This window comes from Papaver somniferum, chromosome 10, assembly GCF_003573695.1.
Source record: "Papaver somniferum cultivar HN1 chromosome 10, ASM357369v1, whole genome shotgun sequence".
NCBI classification, from domain to species: Eukaryota; Viridiplantae; Streptophyta; class Magnoliopsida; order Ranunculales; family Papaveraceae; genus Papaver; species Papaver somniferum.
In genome coordinates this window covers 72,419,797-72,435,498 of record NC_039367.1, presented here as the reverse complement: position 1 = coordinate 72,435,498, position 15,702 = coordinate 72,419,797, and the positions used below count along the sequence as shown (strand labels likewise).

The following is a 15,702-nucleotide window of genomic DNA, read 5'->3' as shown; positions in this document are numbered from 1 at the left end:
TCTTCACATGATTAATGAACCATGAACCTTAGTAGTCACCATATCCTAGTGGCTGAAAGCTACTAACCACACCAACGAACTGACAGGTTGGTATAAGTTTCAAACAACATACTCACTTGGTGGTTACACATAGTGGATTGAAATATTTACCTTTTACTGTACTTTGCAGTTGCCAAACTCTCGTGGCTGAAAGCTACTAACAACGCCAAGATTTTGATGGTCGGTTTAGGTGTCTGCTAACAGATAGTTTTGGTGGGTAAGACGAGTTACAAAAAATATATGCCTTCAAGGGCACATTTTGGTTACTTAATCATGGTGGCTAGAGGATAATAACAACAAGTATGATATTTGGTTGTTAAGTTATTGTTGTTGAAGAGTTCCACCTACCGCCGTTGCTGAAAAACTAATGGTTAGAGGTTTCTTCCAACAAGAGTTGTTTTTAGTTACAAATTTGTTGCTGAAGAGTTCCACCAATTATGGTTGGTAAGAAAATAGTCGCTAAAGCTAAGTTTTCTTGTAGTGGAACTTCTCAATCAGTTTTGTATAAGCTTCTTTAGCATAATCTAACTGTTCTCCTAAGCGTTCAACTTCTTGCTGAAGACAAATGCTTTTCTGGGTTTGAGGATGACGAAGCTCCTGTTGATGTTCCGACTGAAGTTATCTTCATCTTTTCGATGCTTGCCTGGGTTGAGAATTTTGGTCTACCAAGATCGGTTCCAAAAGCAACAATGCCGAATTGACTGAAAATCCTTGAAATAAGGCAAGGAAAGCCTGTAGTCTTCTTAGAATTCTGTTTCACACTTATCATTTGACGAACGATAAGACTGCAGAAATCAATGTCTCTCCATTCAACAATGTAACAAGCCAATTCAGCAAGATACCTGGTCCATATCATTTTGTCAATTGTGATCGGCATCATGTTTGCCACAACCAGTTTTCCAGTAACTTTGAGAAACAACTCAGCACCATGAACATCAATCTTGTCATATTTCCAAGAGATGTCTTTATTAATAAGACAATTTGATAGCAAGTTTGGAGACAACCTTTCATGCTCAAGAGGTGGGAATTGGAAGTTTCCAACCCGGGTCAAGTTCAAGAGCCCAACAATAACTCGACGATTCACCACAAAGATTTCGTTCCCCATAATAGTTTTAAAAGTGCAGTTGACCAAGTCTGGCTCATGTAAATTTGCATAAAATTGGGCAGTCATTTCAACATGAGCAGTTCCCATGGGTTGATGGATAATGCCCCAATCAAAACCTTTAAAAAACCTATATAGGTGTTCTACACTAATTTTTGACGCATCATAGAATCTTTCTTTAATGGGATGTTTCTCCATACATTCCAAATAGAGGTTGTGAGCTTCTTTGCTAACAAACTAGATCACAAACTGGGATCATAATAAGTGTCACCACTAACTTGAGCACCTGAATTTTCACCACGACTTAACCTCTTCCTAGATGCCATTGATGATAAGGAAAACTAAAAATAGGATGAAATACTTACTTGGTACACGAACTGACGTTAATGGTGGAGTTCCAAAATGAAGAGTATAATGGAAATGGTTCTTGACCCAGCGTAAGAAAGCTTCTCCTGAATTCAATGGTGTAATTCAAACACAAAATGGTTAAGAACCGAGAGAAAGGTGAAGAAAGTTAGAGAACCTTGGGTTTTTCTCTTTCGTTCTCGAACTGTTTGAGAAGAAGAAGAGGTGAACAGAACGAAGAGAGTTATTCCTATTTTTATGTGTCAGGCGGTGGTAGATAAACCGATTTAGAAAGTTTTAGAATGCGGTTCAAACACGTAATGGTTACGAGTTCGGAGTACGTAAACCGTACGTGTGAAGAAAAGGGCTTGTTTATTTTATGCTACACCATATTTTGATTAAACAAAATATAGAAGAGTGATTTGCAGCAAAACTCAGCAAATCTCTCATGAACAATTCTTTGAGAGTTAAGAAAAACAGTCTTGCACAGCATGACACCAAGAAAGAGTTTCTTTCCAACTACTCTTGCATCTTACAGTATTGAGGGACACCCAGAGGACTGTTCTTACAAGTTTTTCAAAGAACTTTAAAAGAACACAAGAGAATTTGTGTTCCAGATTTCTTGGTTTACAACTTAGAAAAAACAGTCTCTCCCGATAATATTTAGTACTGTTTAGGGAAACTCTTTTGATGAAAAGAGACATCCTGAATTTTTCACAAAAGACAACAATACAATTATCTTGAGAGGGTGTATCAGGATTTGACGGATGAAACAAGTCATGTTTTGAGATGAGACTAACTGATAGATGAGGTTTAGACTCTTCTTGCACTATATCCAGTTTGTCTTTTGGAATATAGGATAGAGAAGTATTGCACTCACTAATAAGTAGATCAATATCAACCTCGACATGAAGATTATTCATCATAACTTGGTTTAGTTTATCAAGAGATTTTTGTTCTTCCTGGAGATAAAACTCAACACCGAGAGATAAACCTTCAAGTTGTTTTTCAATTCCTGAAAATGCTTCAAGGGATTTTAGACCTGGAAGAGGTCGGGAGAGAATATCTTCTACAGATTTAATAAAATCAGTCATAAAAGGAAATTCTGAGTCCCATAGATCTGGTGGTACGTTTATAGAGACTTTACTATCCGTAGAGTCAGATTGCTACAAACACGGACTTATGAGGTCTTAAACGTGTTTGCCTGCTCTGATACCAATTGAAAAAGCGGGGGTCTAACAACCGCGCCCAATATTTCTTTTAGGAAATATGTATGGACTAACTCCAATATAATTCCAAGAGAATCAACTAGACAGTCAGACTCATCTTACGAAAAGTATGACAAATAGTTATATCTCAATTTCTCAATTCAATCTGCAATCAAGCAAATAGGAATTTTCGAGACCAAATTGAATATAAGAAATAACTTGGATGGTATCAAAAACCAATATCCAAGTGTCAATCAATTTAATCAACAACCAAAGGTTGGATTCACAATTGATCGAACTTACGCACAACCTGTGATATTTCAATTATATAAACAAATATAATGCGGAAAAGAAATAACACATACACCAAAAAGTTTGTTAACGAGGAAACCACAAATGCAGAAAAATCCCGGGACCTAGTCCAAATTTGAACACCACACTGTATTAAGCCGCTACAGACACTATCCTACTCCAAGTTAACTTCATACTGGAATGTAGTTTAGCCCTAACCAATCTCACACTGATCAAGGTATAGTTGCGCTCCTTATGTCTCTAAATCCCAGCAGGACTCTACGCAATTGATTCCCTTAGATGATCTCACCCACAACTAAGAGTTGCTACGACTCGAAGTCGAAGACTTGATAAACCAATCTGTCTTACACAGAAAAATCTATTAGAATAGATAAATCTGTCTCCCACAGAAAAACTTACGAAGTTTTTGTTCCGTCTTTTGATAAATCAAGGTGAACATGAACCAATTGATAACCCGGTCTTATATTCCCGAAGAACATCCTAGAAAAATCAATCACCTCACAATAACTTAAATATATGGTAGTAGAACAAGTTATTATGGAATCACAAAGAATGAGATGAAGAGCTTTTGTGATTATTTTTTATATCTTACCTATCGGAGATAAATCTCGAGCAAATATTAGAGAAGATAGTACTCAATACGATATAACAAATTAAGATTATAACACGCAACTACAAAGAAAATAGTTGGTTCTGGCTTCAGAATCCCAATGAAGTCTTTAAGTTGTTTACTTATAATGGTTTTAGGAAAAATCTAGGTTAAAGGAGAATCTACTCTAGTCGCAACTAGTATCACATAGGAGGTATGGGGATTAGGTTTCCAATTGCTAGAGTTCTCCCTTATATAGTCTTCAAATCAGGGTTTGCAATCAATGTTACCTTGGTAACAAAGCATTCAATATTCACCTTTAGATGAAACCGGATTTAAGATTCAAGCTAATATCTTTCCACCATTAGATAGTCTTTATCTTGTTACACACAAATGAAATATACCTTCATTTAGATATGGGTAACTGTACCTAAACGTGTATATTGAGTTGGCTCAATAACAGTTAACCGAAGTTAGCCATATGAACAATTTCCTCTTAACCTTGTTCATCTTAACACTTCTAGATCAATTGATAACCAAATGAATCTAATTGTGTTACTCATAGAGTTGTTCAATTATTATATTCTCATAGAAGTATACAAGACACCGTTGAAGCAAAATCGGATTGATTCAAAAGAATCAGTTCATGAACATTTTATCCATGGTTTGCAAAGATTGCATTCCTTAATTTATAAATGTATTTTTTCATGAGTATGAAATCATACATAATGGTTTAAGAACTTGAAAAACTTAAGTTTGCAAACGGGTACGCGAACTTAAGTTCCGGACATTGGTCACAAGCCGACAGTTTGCAAACGGGTACGCAAACTTTAACTCTGGACCAAATTCAGTTGAAACCATTTGCGAACGGGTACACAAACTTGGTTCCCGGACTTCAACAGTTAAATCAGTTTGCGAACGAGTATGCAAACTTAAGTACCCTGACTTAAATAGTTGAATAAGTTTGCGAACGGGTATGCAAACTTCCGGTCCTGAATTCCGTCAAAACAGTTCGTACACTAACTACTCAAACCGTAATGTATCCAGACATGGGTTTTAGCTCTTAAATCCCATTTTAATCATTGAAACATTCTTAAAAGACGACAATAGCTGTCTCACACAAACTATTAGCTTATAAGCATTTCTCAAGTGATTGAATGATCAATACGAAATATTCCGAGCCTACATCAAATGACTGTATCACACAAATCATGTAAGATGTTATCAGGTGATTTTCACATGATCATGTTTTGACTTTCGTCAAGAATAATGATGAACGTGGTTAAAGCAAAAAGCTTTCCAATACATATTTCGAGAAAGAGATAAGCGAGTTACACTCAGCTCGAAATATCAAATATGTATAATTTAAAGTCTATATAGCTATATGAATTTTGTCTCTATAGGAGATAGAATAGAATAAACTTCCGAGTGATAGATGATTTCAAGTATCCATATACCTTTTGTTGATGAAGTTCCACAAGCTTCCCTTAGTAGTTCTTCGTCTTCAATCGATGAACGTCGTGAAGTCTAAATCTCAACTACACATTTTATCCTAATCCGAGACGTAGATATAAGTAGATTAGAAATCAAGACTTATAGTTTTGACAACTAAACTTGACAAACAAGATTGAGATAGCAACGCTTGCGAGTTCGACCGAGCAGTGCTCTAACATGAAATATCATTGCTTGGGAAATTGTCAAATGAGTAGTGCTCTAACAATCACCCCCTTTGTCAATTTTAGTGATAAAACTATCAATACACATGGATTCAAAATGAATAAACCTTACATCTCAAAATCCATCATGCTTGATTTCCTTGGTTCTTCAACGTCGTCTTGAATTCTTCGTTTTTCAAGTTCTTCAATGGTTCTGCATATGATCATTTCATCACCTTTATTGTTTAATATCCTTAGTGATAACAACTTATGAGAATACTCGTTTAGAGATTTTGTAGAGTAATAAAATCATTCAACTCAATGGATGTTATACCTTAACATAGTTTTGTTACCTTCCTCAAAGTTCAAATATACCGCAACTCTGAAGCAATACTACGTGATATGTTCCCCTTCTTAGTCTTTACTTCATATCTTGCATTGTAGGTAAGACCTATAGATTATAATCCACTCCCTCTTATATAATGTTCCGACAAGCTATATGGTATAGTAAAATACTAATAAATAATTCCCTCCATATTTTTCAATAAAATTGGCAAAGAAGAAAAACAAGGATCATAATGAATTACACAATAGAGTTAACGAGACTAGATAACACATACCAACTTTTATTTAAATGATTTCACCAAGTAACTAAACTTAGCGCCTTCATCACGGAGAGATAAAGGCACACATCATCTCCTACAATTCCACAGACGCACTCCCCACAAATATGTATCAATTAGGTATAAATTCAAATCAAACTCTCCCCCATTTGATGTCATTCCCTAGAGAACAACAAGAGAAGGAGTTTTTTGGACATTAAAAAATTTACTCTCCAGTTACGAATTAAGTAAGTTTTTGTCCCAAATATTTTTCTCTCTTCTCGCTAGTTACAAACAAAGAAGTTAAAAACAATGATCTTATTGTTAGAGGCACCAAGATACATTACTTTCGTGATAAAAATAATCATTGACAAAAACTATTCTCCAGGCCAGTTATGAACAAAGAAGAGAATAATCGAGTCAACATAAGAATTGTATCTTCTCTAGCCATATACGAACATAGAGATTAAAATCCTCGATCTTATTCCCTTTTAGTTACATTTTTGGGGAGGAAATGCGACAACTAAAGAACATCTTATGGAGTCCCTATAATATATTCACAAAGTGTAATCGTGTGAAGATGAATATTACAATTTTCAAAATAATTTACTTCTTTTTTAGTGATAAAGATAAAGAGTTAAGAGCAATTAACCTATGAGAACATATGAGATATCCGTTCTAATCACCAGAAATATGATAGCAAAGAAGAACAAATATCATACTATCAATAATCAATAAAGATTAGGTATTGCAATCATCACCAAAATAAAATGCAAGATGATAGTATTTTAAATAACTAATGTAAGACACATAAAACCGTTACTCCAAAAGCTGGTGTTCCTCCTTAAAACAATAAGAATAATAATCCTACGAGGAGTTAACTAAAAGAAATATCCTTAAAGAATTCTTCATCATTCTCGAACTCGTTATCAGTAACCGGCATTGGAACATAGGTTTTATGAATAAGAAAGTTGACTCCTTCAAACCTATTAGGTTGTTGTTTGACAAGTGCTTCTTGAATCTCGAGCGATTTTTGAAGAATATTTTTAAGTCCATACACTTCCATCTTAGTGTTCTTAAGTTCTTCAAGAAGAGTTGAAAATCTTTGATGGTTGGAGTAGTTTACTCTTGGCTTCTTCGTATTCTTTTTCTTCCCTTTAAAGAATGAATCTTTTTCCTTGGTATATCATTTCTCATCTTCCTTCAAAGTCGTGAGATTATCACACACCATAAGAATACACGTCTCACTGAAATAGATTATGCTTGGAGGCTCCATAATTCTTACGAACATGAAATATTGTTCGCAAAGATCACACACACACGCATATAACACTCCATACACAAATTCTGAAAAAGTTTCAGAAATAAAGTGAGACTAAAAAGGAAGGATGATAAGACTAAGTCCTATGGGTTAGATATATAGCTGCTAGATTGGTCATCCAAGTCAGCATGAACAACCTCCTAAATTTTATGGGATTACGAATCTAGCAGAAAAACGTTGAATAAAACAACGCTGGGCGCCGAACGGAACAACGCAAAACCAAACAACTTAGGCGCTAAATTGTTCAGCGTTCCCACTTTTTAATCTTTGAACATCCAAAGTCTGTCATATTATTTGTTTATTATTTTTCTGTACACCAACATCACCTGTGACTAAAGAGAAAAGGGAAGAGACAGCCTAGTTAGTTAGTCTGTCTAGAGAGAGAGAAAGGAAGAGACGGCCTAGTAAGAAGACTTAATTTATGTTCGTATTTATATATAAAATAATAAAAGCATCAACTGTGATGCATACTAGAGAGAGACAGAGGGTCTAGTGATTGAGAGGGTCTAGTATGAACTGTGAAGTGACAGATGAGAATTCTCTTTTAGTGAAATGGCCAGCGTGTTTCCATTCAGCGCTGATGCGTAAGAATATTCTCTCGGCGCTGAACTGTTCAGCGTAAAATCACCTTTTGAACGCCGAATCATTCAACGTTTCAATTTCGCTGATAGTTGAACTGCGAGCACTTGTTAGGAGAGAGAACTATCAACTATCATTGTTAACTTTTTTCCCACACTTTTTTCATGATTTGCAAAACTTTTTGTCCAATCTAACATTTCAATCTAGCCCATCAGATTTAACGTAACCGTGTGGAGTTTCAGAGCCTTTAGAATTCTTAAGGTTAAAGATCATGTTCACGAACTAGTCATTTGCTATCCACTAAGACTCCTTACTACCCTAGATGGCCTAAGTATCCATCATCCCCAAAAAATGCGTTGTTAACAAATATTAAGGGTGAGCATTTGGGGCTGGATATGCGGATCCAATCATGCCCATCCTTTCTTTTTTTTTTTTTTTTTTTGCGGGTGGATGTATGATGCATACAATGATGGACTTGATGCAGGTGTGATTTATACGATCCAACGGATTTTGGTTTGGACATAGATGTTATTTTAAGAATTCATTGGACACCACAATCGTCAGATTGAATATATAAAATTTTCGTAAAAAATGGGGCCAGAATATCATTACATATGATCCACTATATATTCATCTTAACTCTTCATCATTTACTTCCATCAAACTTACTTCCATCAAACTTTTAAGGTTAAACTTGAGAGTGAGAGATAAAACAGATAATCATTGCACTTTTTCCTTTGTAATAATGATTCGTTGTGTTATTATTGTGGTTATCAGTTATGAAATTTGTAAAAATAAAATCCATTGAGTCATAGGTATCCAATCTGTCCATCCTCCATTCTCACAAAAATCAGAACACCAATGACTTGCGAATATGTGATGGGCCTGCACAAGAAACAGTCTAGAGAAATCATCAAGAATGTCCAGGTCCAGCAGTGCTACAAGGTTGCACATTAGCCAGGGCCCAGGCCTATCCGTCTTAACAAGGTCAACATCCAGGTCGCCCAACCCGATCGTTTTGATCCCTACTTAAAACTCTAACCCTAACTCCAAATGCCATTCTCTTCTTCTACTGCGGCCGCTTATTCTTCCCCTCTCCCAACCAGAGTGAAATCCTAGCAAAAGTAAGTAGGGTTTTGCTCTTCATTTTTAGCTTTACGAAATTAGGGTTTTGATATTAACTACTGAGATTCATTATTTTGTTGTTGTGTTGAGTTTGCAGAAATCCAAAGAAGAGAAGATGAGTAAAGGAACAGTAGCAGGTGCCAAGGGTGGCAAGAAGAAGACATCAACATACACAATCGATTGTGCAAAACCAGTTGAAGATAAGATTATGGATATTGCTTCCCTTGAGAAGTTTCTTCAAGAGAGAATCAAAGTTGGTGGTAAAGCTGGTGCTCTTGGTGATGTTGTTACTATCACTCGTGAGAAGAACAAAATCTCTGTTACCGCTGATAGTAACTTCTCTAAGAGGTAATATTATTTAATCTGTTTTTTTAGATCCATCTCTTTAAACGCGTTTTTCTTGATGCTGTACTTTGTGGTTTTGAGCGTTCTTGTATATGTTACAGGAGATTTTACAAGATTATATGTTATAGGAGATTTCTTAATGGCTGTATACTGTTGTTTGATGTGTCACTTCGGTTATAATTTGTTAGCTTAAGCAAAACGTTGACATTTTAGGGACTAGGGTCTCTATCTTAGATTTGGTTGAATATGTTTTATGAACATTGTTTGTTTCCTCATTTGTTTGCAGATGTATTTGATTCTAATTGATAAATTAAACTATGTTTTATAATTGAGGCATTATTCTGCTGAGCTTTTAGGCATTTGAACTCTGATAAATCTAATAGATGTAGATTTAGTTATTCTCACCACAATTATTATCAGTTAAGCCCCTGCAAATCGCCTAATATTCATTGGAATTTTTCCTCCTTGGCTGTCATTAGTTAAGCTGTTCAATTTTTTTTATCTAGATCTGTAATCTGTTAATGGATTTAATTACTTGTTCTATTTGTTCTTTTGTAAAAAAAAGGGACTTAACTCATATCTCAAGAATGTTGATGAAGATGTTGAATGGTTTTTTCACTCGAACATATATTATTTGCTAGTTTCATTAGCTCCATTGCCATGTTTCTTCTATAGTTCTAGTAGTCTTTCAGTCACTTGATTTCTATATTATGTGAATTTAGCATATTGTTAGTTTGATGTATTGTTTGGCTCTTTGACAGGATTCTCCTAGGACAGTTTGGACTAGGTATTACATGTACAGTGATATGTGCCTGAATGGTTATTCATCGCTGTTAGTCATCCTGTTTTAGTTATAATACTTCCGTGTAAAGAAAGATTAGGGAACTCGGTGACACTAGGTTTTACTTGAAGTGGATTCATAAAGATTAGTTATAATCCTATTGTTTACCTAACTATTTTTTCACTTATAGTTCTGTATTATTTCATGAGCTTTTGCTTCAGTTCTGTTCAATGTAGACTGCAATCTTAATATGTCTGATATTATATACCCTCCTTTACAATTTCTGTTCAGGTATTTGAAGTATTTGACAAAGAAGTACTTGAAGAAGCACAATGTTCGTGACTGGCTTCGGGTGATTGCATCCAACAAAGACAGGAATGTTTATGAGCTTAGGTACTTCAACATTGCCGAGAATGAGGGAGAGGATGAAGAGTGAAGACTGCATCTCGTTATATATTATCTGTTTTTTGATATGTTGAAATTTTAGACAAGGTGAAGTTTACTCTATTTAGAAGGGCCATCAGTGTTTCAGACACTTCAGATTTTGATGCCAGCTAAATTTTTTGTTGATTACTATTAGGGTCACTTTATTATTATTCTCACTATGAAGTTTGGTAATTGATTGATTAGCTTTTGACTTCCGAGTAATTAATGCTTCCCTCATAACATAATCATAGTTAATTTTTGTTAAAGGCCTTTCCAACAGGTGTATGAACTCAGAACTGTTCTTCAATTGCATCATTACCTTGATGGCGGCCTTCTGAATGTTGGATGATTCAGATTTCACATTTCACATTGTCTTGAGAGTTTAGCCTTGTATAGATTGGGTCTCTCAAATATGGTAGTGAATCGGGGATGGTTAGTGAACTTGTGATTACAGAGGGTTTGTTTAACCATTCTCATAATTAGATTAGTTATGGTTCCTATACCTCTGTTGTTTTGTGCCAATTTATACTCTCAACTGTCCCTTTTGCCGTCTTGTTTGAGGAGCTTTGATTGGCAGTGATAATGTGACTTCTTGATACACTACTTTAGCACAAGGTCCTACCAAAACTAAAGAAGAAAAATACTGGAGCAAGAGTAGAGATTTCCAATTATGAAAAACCATCACTAACTGAATTTGTAGGTCACATTCTCTATCTTCAAGCTAAGCCCTATAATTCATCAGTTCCTCTCTAGCTTGATTCCAGTTCACCGGTACTTCTTAAATCTTTTCCTCCCCTCTATTCGTTTCTTGATCGTATGTTTTTGAAATGGTACATCGCTTCAGTTTTGTTAACTTTTTTGTTTCCATCTCAAGTTAGATTGCCACTTTAGACTCGTTTTCTTCAGTTACATGTTGAAACTAGCATCACTTAAGCACCTCGATTACCTTTGCATTTTTCTATGTAATGGAAATTCCACGACCTTCAAGTTTTAGTTGATCAGTTCATATGTTATGGCAGTTCTTGGGGATTGTCCATGTGAACCTTTGCATTTCACTTCTGATGGATTTGGATATTCGATACCCTTTAAGATGAAACTTTCGATGGACTTGTTTCAGGAGAAGTATCTGTGTTGCAAGATTTATCAGACGTGTCGGCAATGAGATGAGTTTACAATACCATACAGCTCCAGAAATCTGGTGCTTACTTGATTTTTCGTGGTGAGACTGCCCTTGGAAAGGTTTTGGACCTTTGTGGTGTCCCATTAGCCTTGCGTATTGCTTCATTGGATTATCAGTTAGAACTGCTAGATTGTTCTGGGTCTATGGAGAATGTTGTTGCTAAGCAAACAAGGAAAGTAATACTGGTGGCCCTATAACAAATGAAGTTGGACAAGAAAAAGTATGGAATTACACCATCTCAGACATCACTATTAGCTATTGGGACAAGCTTCACTCAAATCTATGCCGCAATCGATGCTAATTGCAGCTCGGCAATTCAGTAAATATTTATGTTCGAATTCCTTGGCCCACCGCTTAGAGCATGTGATTCAGCTTCTTTCCTCTTGTTTTCTTTCCAGAGTATACTACTCAACTGCTTCGGCGCTGAGCTTGGATAACTAGTGCATATATTATGTTGTTTCTTTCATATCTGAGAATGCCAGGCTTCATATAAAGCTATACAAAGTTTTGGATTCTTTCTGATTTACCTATAGATTGTTAGGTTTCCCTTGGAATCTTCTCTCATGTTTGAACACTATAAGTAGAACTATTTTAACTGTAACAACAAGCTTAGGTTCAACCTCCTCATTCCTGCTTTTTGCCCCATTCGTGGCTCGAGAGAACTCAATATCTAGCAACCACACCAGTCTATATAAACCCCATGGGATCGATGTAAAACGGTTTTCTTCCCTTGATTCATCAAATGCTCTCTCAAGTTCAACCAAGTTTGGTTGCTTTATATGGGGCTTCACAAACATGATCAAGTTCAGGCCAAAACTGGCGAAATCAAAAACATCATACAAAGATTTCTCCATCTATAGTTTACCTTCTTCAAAGCAGTGAAAAGGACACACAGATGAACAGCTACACATAAAGCTTGAATTTTAATTGTAAATCAGATTAGAGCATCACACTCGGTGGAAGTCTTTGTTCAAGCAAGGGCTCCTGTGCAAGCGGTTACTGGAGCTGGAGCACCATCGACGATCTTCCGGTTAGTACTGTACTTTTTGGTGATGAATCTGGAAAACAAGAAATCGACCAGTTATCCCATAAGCTGAACAATAGAGGTGTCAAAAAGGAAAGAACAAGTTTTGCAGGTCGAAAAATATTACCTGAAGAAGTCCCTCCATAATAACTCAAACATCAACCAGTTCATTCCATCACCAGGAGACCCAGTGGCATTGTCTTTTCGAGCAGTAACATTAGAAATCGTTCTAAAGATAATAATCAATTTACTTGTTAGAAAAACTCATACAACTCTGAAATTTAAAGAGCACTAAATTATTTCTTAGGGTGTACGTCCACATACCTAGAGGCAGATTTCTTAATCTCATCAAACATAAACCGGGGAGAAAGGCATCCCATGGTTAGCCATGGAGAGATTTTACACGAGAAATTTGCACCATATATGCTATCTGGTTTACCATCTTTGTTCCCATTCTTAGGTTGGGACAAGCATTCGGCTGCAAACTTTTGAAGCCTCTGAAGGGCTTCAGTTTCTCCTCCCACAAGAGAAGCATTAGCACCAGGTCTTCCATCCTGTGTTACAAAGAGCAGACTCATCATCAAACTGTTCACAAAATCTCATGCGTCAAGTAGATAAAATCTTGATTAATTTGTTTCACTCTCTGTTTAATATGATACTCAAAGGCCCTAAAATCTTGACATATGTGACACACTATGGACTAGTATACCAGGTATTATGCAGTTACCGTGGTTGTAAATATGATACTCAAAATTAGTCATGATATACAAATTCACATTCTGGTACCTTCTACGTCTTGAATTCCCAGGGCTAATAGTGAATGCTTCATGCTTTTTCTTTGTTTATCTAGTGGCCCAGGGATATCTCTCTAGTCTCTAGACTAAGTGGACGACTGTCTACGCCCTCGATCTTTTCAACATATAGTCAGCTGCTTTGTTATTGTCAATCTTCACAAACTAATTAAATCTAACAAGCGAACAGAACACCAGCTACAATTGCTGCAATTCTATCCGAGTTATGTATCTATATCTCTCTCTCTCTATATATATATATATGTCAATACATCATACTATTTATTTCCAATCCACAAAGAAATGGCTTCAAAAACCTAACTTAATGAGGTGTCATACTATCTAAGTTAAAAGTACTTAATCCTAGTTAAACCTTGTGCTCCTACAAACAAATTGAAAACACTAACAAGATAACTATCATCAAAAATAACTTACGAATTGGGAATACAGGATAAAACAAACCTGAGGTCTTGTAGAATTTGGGTTAAGTCCCAAGTCCAACAATGTAGGAATTTCTCCAACCTCCACATCTCCTCTGGATGGCATACCTTTCAAATCATCCAACACTTCAATAGTATTCCTAATCTCTAACCCTTTCACTCTCTCTTTAAACCCACCATAATTCGATGGCATATCTTCTAAACTAAATGGCAAATCATCAACATGAAACAATGTACTACCCCAAAAATACTTAACCTCCACCCCTTCTTCTTTCATTGCATTTTCAATCTTTTCCTCGGCTTTAACTTCATCATGTGCAACTTCTCTATGAGCATAAACCGCATCAGCTCCAATGGCTTTCGCCAATTCAACCAATACATTCTCTGGGTTCCCAATTCTAACAACAAGATCAGATCCTCTTGATTGAAGACTCTTTCTCAAATCAGAAACAGATTCAATCAGGAAATTAGCCCTATATGGTCCCGTTTTATCGAACCCGGATGACGATTTCCCGTAATCTCTAGGATCAAAACAGTAAACTGGCAATACAGACATGGACTCTTTGTTTGCTGAATTGAGGACTTCATTATCATGAACCCGAAGATCATTTCGGAACCAAACAATCGATGAGCGACGAATAGCGGCACCATTTGAAGGGTCTGAAGAACGTTTTGGGTTATGGATAAGTGGGTTTTGAAGTGGGTTTGGTGAGATTGTAGTTGATTTGGTGAAATGGGTTTGTTTTGATGGCGAGAAAGATGAGAATAATGAAAGGGTTGACAGTGAAGAGATTTGAGATGGGATTTTGACTTTGTAGGGAAGGGTTGATGAAGTGGTGGTGGTGTTAATGGATTTTGGTGGGAGGAGGAAATGAGGTGTTGGTAAGATTGTTGAGAGAGATAGAGTGATTGAAGCTGTTGTTGAGAGTGAATGAGTGAGTTTTGATGTAGGTTTTTCTTCTTCTGCTATTTGTGATTCTGGTTCTTGGGGGTTTTGGTTTTTTGGATCCATTTCTTGATTGTGTATAAAAGATAATACCCACTCTTCTTCTTCTTTTCTGATTGTGTTATTGAGTTCTTCAAGTTTGGTTTGCTGTAAAAAAACCTAGCCAACAACTATTTTGCGCCACCAACCCTTTCGAGGCCGTCTTTTCTTTTCGTTATCCTTTTAGTTGGTGCTTCTTGATTGTGTATAAAAGAAACTTATGCGCTACCAAAATGAGCCTGGACCGAGCTCTACCTTAGGGTAGAACGATTTTTCTTAGGGACCATGGTTTTTTCGAGGGGATCATGGTTTTATTAGGCCACCTTCCCTATGGTTATAAGGGATGTCCTAAAACATTGAAATGACTAACCTATTCTTAACCTAATTTAATTTAAAACCAACCCAATAACCACCTATATATATATAATCACAACCTCCTCCCACCATCACCTCCCACCATCGCCGATTACCACCACCACCACCTCCGATTATCACCACCACCAACCACCGATTACCACCACCACTACCGCTAATTACCACCACCACCACCAACCACCGATTACCACCACCACCTCCGATTACCACCACCACCAACCACCACCACTATATATATATATATAGCTTAATTTAAAACATTAACAAAGATATTCTCACAAACCCATTACTTGTCATTCGTTTTTGGTTGAATAAATGAGAAATAATCATTAAAATGAGTTGAAAATGGAAGTTGCAGAGAGGTTTAATGGAGGTTTTTTTTTTTCAGAGAAAAGTTCGGTTATCACGATTTAATTTTTTCTTAACCGAACTCAGAGTTAGGTTGATTCGCAAAAAAATACTTTTAACCGAACTCCTT

At 36.2% G+C, this 15,702-nt stretch overlaps 2 protein-coding genes across 4 annotated transcripts; one reads left to right on the top strand and one right to left on the bottom strand.

Moving 5' to 3' along the window:
* Positions 1-8,775: 8,775 nt before the first annotated feature.
* On the top strand, positions 8,776-10,651 carry LOC113319619 (60S ribosomal protein L22-2-like). Of its 3 annotated transcripts, none has more exons than XM_026567865.1 (3): positions 8,776-8,876; positions 8,975-9,225; positions 10,295-10,651. In XM_026567865.1, the coding sequence occupies exons 2-3, from the start codon at positions 8,993-8,995 to the stop codon at positions 10,437-10,439; spliced, it is 378 nt and encodes a 125-aa protein (XP_026423650.1). In that variant the 5' UTR covers positions 8,776-8,876; positions 8,975-8,992; the 3' UTR covers positions 10,440-10,651. The 3 variants fall into 3 exon arrangements, with proteins under 3 accessions (XP_026423650.1, XP_026423651.1, XP_026423652.1); XM_026567866.1 differs by having other exon boundaries at positions 8,802-8,880; XM_026567867.1 differs by having other exon boundaries at positions 8,820-8,876; positions 8,968-9,225.
* A 1,663-nt stretch (positions 10,652-12,314) lies between these two features.
* On the bottom strand, positions 12,315-15,044 carry LOC113318094 (blue-light photoreceptor PHR2-like). Its single transcript, XM_026566219.1, has 4 exons — positions 13,887-15,044; positions 12,958-13,187; positions 12,761-12,862; positions 12,315-12,667 (listed from the first exon to the last, which is right to left on the bottom strand). The coding sequence occupies exons 1-4, from the start codon at positions 14,874-14,876 to the stop codon at positions 12,580-12,582; spliced, it is 1,410 nt and encodes a 469-aa protein (XP_026422004.1). The 5' UTR covers positions 14,877-15,044; the 3' UTR covers positions 12,315-12,579.
* Positions 15,045-15,702: the final 658 nt, after the last annotated feature.